General features: G+C 39.9%; 1 protein-coding gene across 3 annotated transcripts in view; it reads right to left on the bottom strand.

Moving 5' to 3' along the window:
• Window positions 1-577: 577 nt before the first annotated feature.
• DTWD2 (DTW domain containing 2) overlaps window positions 578-11295 on the bottom strand; it is a 73829-nt gene continuing 63111 nt past the window's right edge. For 2 of the 3 annotated variants that reach the window (XM_059693813.1, XM_059693814.1), the window contains 2 exons: window positions 9193-9321; window positions 578-3490 (listed from right to left, as the gene is read on the bottom strand). In XM_059693813.1, coding sequence (XP_059549796.1) covers window positions 3320-3490; window positions 9193-9321 — 300 coding nt within the window. In that variant the 3' untranslated portion in view covers window positions 578-3319. The remainder of the gene's footprint in view (window positions 3491-9192; window positions 9322-11295) is intronic. The other variant, XM_059693815.1, reaches the window with a different exon arrangement.

Below are 11295 nucleotides of genomic sequence, written 5' to 3'. Positions count from 1 at the left end.
CGTCCAGTTAGAACATAAATAAGTCATGGGGATATAATGTACAGTTTGATGATTATCTATATATATAAAAGCCTAATATGCAGAGTGTCCCCTTGGGAATTTGATCGCTCGCTATGACATGCGCTGATCACCAGGGGGTGGCATGGAACAAAGGAAGGCCCTGGCTGGCAGGCCGCAGCTGGGGAAGGGAGGCCCCAGCCAGCAGCCGGCAGCCAGGGGAGGAAAGCCTCGGCTGGCAGCTGGCAGCTGGCAGCCTGCAGCTGCTAGGGATCTTACCCGTGCATGAATTTCATGCACTGGGCCTCTAGTAGTTAATAATACTGTACTGAATATTTCAAAGCTGCGAAGAAAGTAAACCTTAGGCCCAGCCGCATGGCTCAATAGTTGAGCATCAACCTGTGACCCAGGTGTTCACAGTTCAATTCCCAGTCAGGGCACATGCCCAGACTGCAGGCTTAACCCCAGTGTGGGGCATACAGGAGGCAACTGATTGATGATCCTCTCTCATCATTGATGTTTCTAACTCTCTCTCCCTCTCCCTTCCTCTCTTAAATCAATTAAAATATATTAAAAAAAAAAAAAAAAAGCAAACCTTAGAAGTTCTCATCACAAGAAAAAACTATGTGTGGTGATGAATGTTAACAAGATGTATTGTAGTGACCATTTTACAATATACAAATATCAAATCATTATATTATATACCTAAAACTAATATTTTATGTCAATTATACCGTGATAAAAAAATGTATGGGCATTAATAGAACATTTAATCACATTAACTGAGTTCAATTCCTAAAAATACTTAGTTTCCTTACTTTTTATACTGTTTTATGAAATAAATTCAATCTAAACTACTTGATTATCATTTTTGTTACTTATTTTAAACTATAAAGTCCATGTATACTACTGCAAATTGATGGAGGTATCTATTATAGGTCTACACCTAATCTTATCTAGTAAGAGTAATATGCAAATTAACCGTCACTTCACGATAAAGATGGCGGCACCCACCGCCAGTAAGGAGGGAATATGCAAACTGACTCGACAAAGATGGCAGTGCCAGCCGGAGCCACAAAGCCGGCCAGAAAGCGGGAGAGCGGGTGGGAAGGCTTGGCGTCCTGGGTCACCCCAGCGAGAGCGGGCAGCATGAGCAGCCGCCCCACCAGAGTCCTCCAGTCCCACCCCGGCCTCGGAGGCGATGGGCAAGGACGGGAGTGGGATAGGGATGCTACATCCAGTTTGGGCGCTGCAGCAGGGCGCTGTGTGCAGATGGAGTGCCCAGCCCACATAGGGGCGTGGGCGGTGGGGAATGGGGAGCCCCTATTTGGGGAATGGTCGCACAAAGAGGAGCAGTGTGGCCGCACACAGCTCGCCCACCTCTTCTGGAGGAATTCCAAGGAGAGGTGGGGAATGGCAGGTTTCAGCTGCACCTGCCACCTAAGGGCAGCGCCGCTTTCACTCACTTGCTCACGTGCTGCAGGCTCGCTCCTTCCAGGACATGGATTGGCGGCACCAGGGCGGGAGCACGGCCATCAGTTCCAGGTTAGAGGGCCACTGCCTCTCGCTCCAGGACAGGCGGGACGATTCACATAGGAAACTAGGGTGACGCCCCCTTAAAGGCCCAACTCCCTGAAAACCAGACTCGCCCAAAAAAGATAAGCTCTTTGCTACTGTCACCTTTAAGCATCATTCACACATTAGACACTTTATCCCTACCATTAGAACATTATAAAATAGATGTGTGCTTTTCTTAAACTTCATTTTCCAGATAAGGAGAGGTAGACTCAGGGTCTAAATCCACAACTGTCTGGGTGGAGAGCTTCTGTTCAGCTCTGAAGGCTGGGAAAGTGGTAATGGATGACTATCCCAAAAATACTAGATCAGTGGTTCTCAACCTTCTGGCCCTTTAAATACAGTTCCTCATGTTGAGACCTAACCATAAAATTATTTTTGTTGCTACTTCATAACTGTAATGTTGCTACTGTTATGAATCGTAATGTAAATATCTGATATGCAGGATGGTCTTAGGCGACCCCTGTGAAAGGGTCATTTGACCGCCAAAGGGGTCACGACCCACAGGTTGAGAACTGCTGTACTAGATGGTGAAAGGAGGAGCTGGAAATGAGACAAAGTCATATGTGTGCATCTTCAAAGTAAAGAGGATGCCGCTCCAGTCGAGGCACTTTCTAGGAGACCTTGACAATTGGCAAGCTGCCATTCTGAAGCAAGCAAAGGTGAGGAAGAAGTACAGGTAATGCAGAATAGAAACTGCAGTTTGGTCAGATCAAGGACTTTGACCTAGCAATGTAATGCTATCAGAGTTGGGACGTTCTGGGATTCTCAGAACTTTGCAATTGATTTCTATTGTTTGCTTCAAGAAATTTCAAGCAAATGCCCTGAGATTTTATATTTCTATAATAATAAAAGCGTAATATGCTAATTAGACTGGACAACCTTCTGGACGAAGCCAGGGCTGCGAGGGCAGCCCCTCCCGGGTGCCAGAGGGAAGCCAGTGTTGGCAGCTGGGGGAAGGAAGGCCTACTCTTGCACGATAGGCCTTCCCTGCCGGCCTGATACATCTGTACATTTGAATGTGTATATTATCTATACTAATAAAAGCCTTGGGGGCGATCAGGCCAGCAGGGGAGGGCAGTTGGGGGCAATCAGGCCGTCAAGGGAGCAGTTAGGTGTCAATCAGGCCGGCAGGGGAGCAGTTAGGGGGCGATCAGGCTGGCGGGCAAAAGCGGTTAGGGGCAATCAGGCAGGCAGGCAGGTGAGTGGTTAGGAGCCAGTGGTCCTGGATTGTGAGAGGGATGTCCGACTGCCGGTTTAGGCCCGATCCCACAGGGGCAGTCGCACATCCACCGAGGGGTCCCAGATTGAAGAGGGTGCAGACTGGGCTTAGGGACACCCCCCGCCCCGTGCATGAATTTTGTGCAATGGACCACTAGTTATCTATAAAACAGTAATGGAAACATTACTGTCCCAATCAGGCACAGGGATTTCCTTCCATTTAAAAAAAGTACTTCTAACCCAGCTTAACTAATCCCATTTCAATTAAGGACTTGAAAAAAATATATTAGAGGCACATTTTTAAAAGCAAATACAGTATGAAATCTTGCTTTTTACTGAGTCATGTAATTTTGCTTGTTTATTTGCTTTCATGGCTATTTGATTTACGCCCTTCTTCTGGACACCTTTAGTATGCAACCCTCATTCTTTAAACAACCAAAAAACCACACAGACTTAAGTTGTATGAAAACTTAAGCTGCTACTGTCAGCTGAAGTCACCATAAATAGCACCATAAGAAAATTTGTGCTAAATTTTAACACTGTTCATTAACAGTTCCATCTTCCTGAGTTTGCGTTTGTTCTTTGGCATCGGCTTAGGATATAATCCATTTTTCAGAAGGTGTTCCTTGCTGAGGCGAATTTGAGCACCATGCTGAAGCTGGAAAGAGCATAAAGCTTGAAGAGGGCGAAGCAAAGTCTGTTAAGATAAAAAAAGAAAAAAAAAAAACTAAAAATGTGTCTGTGACAAGTTATGACATTCTATCTAGATTTTTCCTTCAGAAACAAGCATTATTACCTTAATTATCATTACTATTAGCACTTAACTATGAAGAGCAACAAGTATTCTAATAAATATATGGGATTTCTAAATAAGTAATTTATTTAAATTCATACCTTACATATCACTAAGTAACTCCAGTAAAAAGACACAAATTGATTTTCCATATAGGTGATAAAGCTTAGATTTAGTTTTATACATTAAGATATTCAAACACCACAAAAGTGTTGCCATTATGATAATTTAATCTGTAACAGACAGACAACAAGAGACCTTTAGTTAATAAATATAAATTGATTCATTTTCAATAACAGAAAGATACAAGCTTCCTGCTATCTAATAACAATTAGCTGATGGCAGTGATGGGTAAGTGGTTGACTAATGCAGACTAGTACATGGACCACATGCCAGTCAGACACCAGGTTTTGGTGCATTCAAAATAATTCTAAGTGTATACATACCAGCCCAATTTAAATACCTACAGGGCAGCCATTTAACAGATGCATATGAACTGGGTGGATCCATAGGATAACAAAGAGTGGTAGAGGTTGTAAACAACTGGAGCATATACCGTTCCTAAAATTATGCAAATTTTTAAAAATTTTAAGTAAAAACACTATACTAGTGCTTTATACCATAGAGATTTCAGTTTTAATCATATTTTGAGTCATATTCTTTCCTTAAGCCTAAGATCCCTGATAATATTAGAATATTATCTAATTCTTTTAAATAATAATAGCAACACTTGATTGAGCAGTTAAAAAGAAGGCACAAAAAAAACCTCAGATTAAATGATAAAAATTTTAAAATATTCATGTGAAAAATTATTCCCCCACATATACAACACAAGCGGTAGAAAGGGCTTCTTAACAGCTTTAATGTGCAATGAACTCTTACAAATTTTAGCAGTCACTAGTAGTTGCTTCTTCATATCCATTCTTTTCTTCCTTATTAAGCCTTTTGTACACCATAAGCGTCTATAGATGCTTTAAAAAATCATTTTTCATGAGAATTTTCAACTGAAAATATTCAAGAACACCCAAATTGTGAGTAATATGTTTATTTTTATAATATTCATTGCAAATTGATATTTAATTAAATTCAAAATATCGTGGCGTGGTTTCTGTTTTGGACGCATGGCAGTTAACTGGTTAAAAAAATCAAAAATTGTATTCAAGGTGGCAATGTGTCCAGCTAGTGATATGACACTGGGTAATGACACAGTCTATCCAATAAGATATAAGTGTAAGTCTTTGGGTGGGGCTCCCAGGGATTCTCTTTAAAACAGGACAGACCTAGCAGACAGAGGCTTTTGCTCTTTCTTCTGGACTGGAACATGATTGTTAGAGATGGAATAACCACCTTGTGACTGCAGGGCAAGAAACATGAAGATTAAACCAAAAATATATATGATAATGAACAGAAAAGCAGGAAAAAAACCTGGGTCTCTGATGCATCACCAGCCCTGGACTGCTCACCTCAGCATTTCTTATTTACAGGAGAAAAGAAATTGCTATATGGTTCAACCACTGCAGTAAGTGCTCTGTTACATAAGACAAATATCCTGGAAAAGCTCTGCATGACACTGTTGTAGAAAGACCCTTAGATATGTGTGTGTGTGTGTGTGTGTGTGTGTGTGTAGATAGATAGATATAGATATATAGAGAGATATAGATAGATGGATAGATAGATAGATAGATATTATATATATAAAACCCTAATATGCAAATAGACCAAATGACAGAACAACCAAACAAGCGGTTGCTATGACATGCAATGACCACCAGGGGGCACGCACGGAACATGGTGGGTGTCTGCAGCAGGTGGCAGAGCATGGAACGTGGCAGGTGTCGGCCGCAGCAGGATGGTGGAGCAGGTGAGCAGGGGCGCCAGACTAAGGTGGAGTTCCAGTCGCTGTCATCAGGGTGAGCCTCTGGTGGTTACTGAAAAGTCTTTGCTCCCATGCGCCGTGGTCTCGCCCGGCACTCACACATGCTGCCGGTGCTGGCCCCGCTGTTGGCATTTGGCACCAGCCCTGATCACTCGGTGCCATCACAGGTACGAGTGGTGGTTGCCGGCCCTGATCACCCCTGAGGGCTTCTCTACCTCCCCCGGCTCCTGAGGGGTAATTAGGGCAGCAGCCACTGCTTGCAACCACTAATGACATGAGCCCCGCTCGCACCTGCTGCTGGCGCTGGCCCCAATCACTCCGTGCTGTCAGCGGGTGCGAGTGGGGCTGGCACCGTCAGCTTGTGTGAGTGGCAGTGGCGGGAGCGGGGCTGCCGGTAGAGAGGGGACCAGGGGCCGTGGCGGGAGGGGCTGGGCAGGGGTACGGAGGATGGGCCGAGACCTGCCCCTGTGCCTACCACAGCCTAGTGGCCCACTGTTCCTTTCAAGGTGCACGAATTCATGCACTGGGCCCCTAGTCTTCAAACAAGACAGGAAATTTGAAGATGACTATATATTACTTTACAGAGTTAGCACAGTGGATTGATTGGATTTTGTATCACTGTACTTAGGAAACATATCTAGGACTATGTACAGACTGAGACAATTAAAGGTTCTATTGCAACTTTATGGAATTTATTAAATTCTGCATAGACAAGAGAATACTATATTCCTCTGGTTAAGAGCCTCTAACTTTTACCTCCTAAACATATGCCACCTCTGGGCAGAAGCTTTAAAAGCAGTATATGATTGACCACCTCCCTTTATTCCTTCCTTGAAGAAAATGGAATGACATGTCTAGATAGTGCCTCCATCAGCCTGGTTCCCTAAGCGACTACAATGAGCAGAGATCGCCTGGCAATCCCAATGGACAGGCAGTGTGAGAGAGATATACACCATTGTTGTATTATGCCATTTTTAATATTGGACTTTGAAGTTACTGGAGCCTAATCCAGCCTGTTTTTTAATTGAATTTATTGGGGTGACATTAAATAATAAAATTATATGTTTCAGGTATAAAATTTGATAGTACATCATCTACATAATTTATTGTGTGTTCACCATCCCAAGTCAAATCTCCTTCCATCACCATTTATCCCCCTTATCTTCTTTTACCTCCCCCACTCCTACCCTTCCCTTTTTGTAATCACCATGTTATTGTATCTATGAGGTGTTGTTTTTTGTGGGGGCTTTTTTCTTAATCCCTTGGCCTTTTTCACCCAGCCCTGAAACCTCCCTCCCCTCTAACAATTATCAGTCTGTTCTCTATCTATGAGTCTGCTTCTATTTTGTTAGTTTATTTTGTTCATTAGATTCCACATGAGTGAAATCATATGATACTTGTCTTTCTCTGACTGGCTTATTTCACTTAGCACAATGCTCTCCAGGTCCATTTATGCTGTTGAAAAGGTAAGATTTCCTTCTTTTCTACAGCTGCGTAGTATTCCATTGTATAAATGTGCCACAGCTTTTTTATCCACTCATCTACTGATGGACACTTGGGCTGCTTTCGAATGTTGGCTATTGTAAATAATGTTGCAATAGACATAGGGGTGCATATATTATTTCGAATCAGTGTTTCAGATTTCTTCAGATATAACATTATATTCATTATACCTGAGGCACTCTGAAGCTTTATGAGAGATGGACCAGATATCAGGAACAAAGAAAATCTTCTATTTTATAAAATAAACAAGATAGTTCCTAAAAAGGTTACTTGGGGGAAAATCAGTGTTTTGTAAATCCTTTTGTCTATAGGTACAAAGTGAGTTTTCAAGGGACCATTATTACCAACTGCTGGTGCTGAGTGTAGCTAAGGCACTTAGGCTACAGCACAAAGCTTGGCCACATCTGGTTATAAAAGTTCCTAAGGTCAAACTTCATAAGCAGAGAGGGCGCTATGATAAAAAAGATTCCCAAGCTCAAGATTTCCAAGGTATGAAAACCCTGGTAAATATTATTGCAGCTGATGATAATCACCAATTTTCAGTTCAAAATTTTTGTCAATCCTATCAGAGGGACGAGGAAGGGCAAAAGGATTATTTTGAGTGCCTGATGTCAGGCAATTACACTTTATCCCATTCAATTCTCACAACACTATGAGGTAATTAATTTTCTTATATTACAGATAAGAAAATAAGCATTAAGAGATTACATGAATTGCCCACTGGCAAAAAATAATGATGATAAATGATGAAGTTTTAATTCAAACCTGCTTCAAAGCTCCTATCATGCTAGACTTCCAAGTGTTTGAAAAACTACTCAAGAAGAAAGGATGAGGATAAATCAACAGACTAAGAAGGCTATTATTTTGAGGAGCCCTACCTCTATAGAATGAAGCAGGCTGAAAAATTACTACTCTCCCCCATCATGTTAAGGTTCTATAATGATGCCATTAATTAAAGGTTATGAGTGGGGGGAAGGGTTGGCAAAGGAAAAAGAGAAAACACCTTTATGTTTCTCAGAAGAATGTACCAATTTTTTTATGATAGCTAGATCTGAACAGGCTGGACTTGGGGTGCCCCCACTAAGCAAGCTACGTTTTTGCCACCTGCAGTAATAAACAACTTGGGATGTTTCATTTTGCATTTCTTCTGCTCATACTTTAACCAACCATTTCATTAGTACCTCCCAGATCACACATCTGATTGTCAAACATCCTTTTCCTACTGAAAAAGCAAAGAGAATGAGACTATTACTTTGGGATTTTACTTTCAATTTTCTTCATAGATAACAATAACAAAAACTGAAGAGATGAAGGATCATGTCATCATTCTATATCTTATACTTTGCCTGTTATTAGATATTATACTCAGAACATAAGATAGGTTTCCTGCTATCATAGTACATTAATTAATACCAGAATAAGCTATTTTATAAAACCGGGAAAGGGGGCAGCAGTAGCAGCATTTAGTAGTAGTACTAATATAAACCCCATCCTGAACCCCAGCCCTATTATTTTACAACTATTATTATTAAACCACCATCACTATCAACATTAAAGCTTCTGTTTGGGATTGCAGTGAAGATCAAATTTCAATTGTGAGAGTAAGAGACATACCTCCATAGAGGATTCTTTTTAGAACCCAAAAGAAGGAGAAGTAAGTAAGTTTGTTTTTTCATTGTCCTCAGCCAAAGATATGTTTCTATTGATTTTATAGAAAGGGAAGAGGTAGAGAGAAAAAGAAAGGATATATATATATATATGTATGTATACACACACACACACACACACACACACACACACACACACACACACACAAAGGGAAAGAGAGAAACATAAATGTGAGAGAAAAATATCATCAATTGACCAGGGATCGAACCAACCTATGTGCCCTGACCTAGAATAAAACCCACAACCTTTTGGTATACAAGAAGATGCTCTGACCAACTGAGCCAGCTGGTTAGGGCAAGGAAATAAGTTCTACATCTATACACAAAGTATATTATATTTTCCCTTCAAGATTTGAACTTTTAATGGATCCTTGGTCTAATGGTGGCTGATCCAACCAACTAAGCCACACTGGCCAAGGCCACAAACTTCTATCACAGATACATTCTACTTGTCACTTGAGCTACAAACTTAACCAACTATGTATTTCTAACTTTTCTAGATAAAATCGAATCAAAATCCTATTTTCAAAAACTATATAATCTTTCAAAGACAGACCTACCTCTTGTATGTAATTATTTTTCTCTAAGATGGAAAGAGCAACAGCTGCACACTCCAGTGTAGACAGGCACCTATTAGTTGGTTGCGCCCGAATTACATACTGACTAGAAATGCTAGTTTTTAACTGCACCTGAAACCAAAAAAAGAACAGAATGTAATTTTTGTTTTAAATTTAAAACTATAAAGTCTGTGTTTTAAATACTAATTAGATTTCCTTCTAAATTGCCAGTTTAGAAATATTAAGTATATCAATATTTTCTATACACATATCCTCATATTAGTTATTTTCAAATAGTATAAGAGGATACCAGAATACATATATACAAATTCCTACAAATCAAAAATAAGTAGACTAATAGCCCCCTCTCAATAGGCAAAAGAGTGAATAGATACTTCACAAAGAAGAGATAAGAATGGCAAATAGGTATGTGTAAAAGGGCTCAGCATGATTTAATGTAAATTAAGATCACAATGATATAACATTTCATACTCACCAGAACAGTTAAAATCAAAAAGACTAACAGCACCAGGACCAGGGGAGGATATGGAGCAAATGAAACTCTCTAACACTGTAGTGGCACTGAAAATGGTGTAATCACTTTGGAGAATTTATTTCATGATTTATCCTCCCATTATTTCTTAATATAAACTGATAGGTGTATGTCCATATGGGTGTGAATGTATATAAATATAGACACACACACACATACACATATGTATGTATGTGTCCTCTCTTTTTAGATAAAAGGTGACATACTATACATATTTTATCCATGAAGATAATATTTTAACTGAGACCTAATGACTGAGACAGAATCAGATATAAAAAAGCAATAAAAATTTGAATGTCAACACATTTGGCCTTTAGATTCCTATTGTAATTAAATGAACAAATAATTTTATACTCACAAAGCCATATTCCTAGCCCACACTCTGATCAGAATCACATTTAAACATGTGTGGATAGATGAGAATTCCAGCTTTTACTCATAAATTATGTAAGCATGGGGATTGAAGGTAGTGGTGTCTAAGTATTAATACAAAGCAACTTATTAAAATCAGGTGTTCTCTCTTATTTTCTTTTTTAAAAATATATTTTTAATGATTTCAGAGAGGAAGGGAGAAGGAGAGATAGAAACATTAATGATGAGAGAGAATAATTGATCGGCTGCCTCCTGCACATCCCACACTACGGATCGAGCCCGCAACTTGGACATATGCCCTGACCAGGAATCCTGGTTCATAGGCTGACGGTCAAACCACTGAGCCACGTGGGCTGGGCTCTCTTATTTTCTAATCTCTCTAAAGTCCCATGAGTCTCTCATTCCTTTACACCACTAAAACCCATCCATGGCATCTCGTCCCTCAATCCTTTCCCTCCTTTGTTTCTCATGCAGGCCCCCCCATAATATAGTTCTATTAGAATTGCTTTTTGTTCAAAGAATTTTCTTCTAGAACTTGTTTCCTTTCTTTCTTCAGAAAGAGGAAGAGAGGAGAAGAGGAGGAAAGAAAGGAAGAGAGGAAGGGGAGGAGAGGGGGAGAGAAAGAAAGGGCGGGAGGGAGGAAGCACAGTGGGTATCATCAAGATTCACTACATAATGTATTTGGTTTTATGATACATCCTTTAAAGCATATTTGACTAATAATGTTTTAGATATGATCATAGTAAGATTATTCTACATTTCTACCAATAGCAAAATAAAAATTAGATGCAGGGAAGCAAAGAGATGGAGGAAAAAATTGAAAAACATGTACAGTGATGAAAGAAAGCCTATGATTAAATAACTGTAAGAATAATTCATGATGTTGATTAATTGTAATTACTAATAGCTTTAATATTTCATCAGGTCAACTAGCAGAACAGAGTACAGACAACTAGTTTTTCAACACTCAATTTCAAGTTACCACTGAAAAAATTATAATAGACAGCTGATTATAACCAAATCTTTGTGAAACATGCAAAATTCACAGTAAGTTTTGTTTATTGGAATGAATTTGATTTTTAAAAGACATTTCTCATTTCAGGGAGGTGTTTTAATTTTTACTGTGACCCACATGGCTATATGAAAACTCAGAATTTGAAATTTATCATGTGTTACACTTC

The sequence above is a fragment of the Myotis daubentonii genome, chromosome 4, assembly GCF_963259705.1.
Source record: "Myotis daubentonii chromosome 4, mMyoDau2.1, whole genome shotgun sequence".
Taxonomy (NCBI): domain Eukaryota; kingdom Metazoa; phylum Chordata; class Mammalia; order Chiroptera; family Vespertilionidae; genus Myotis; species Myotis daubentonii.
This window is presented reverse-complemented; position numbering and strand designations above follow the sequence as displayed.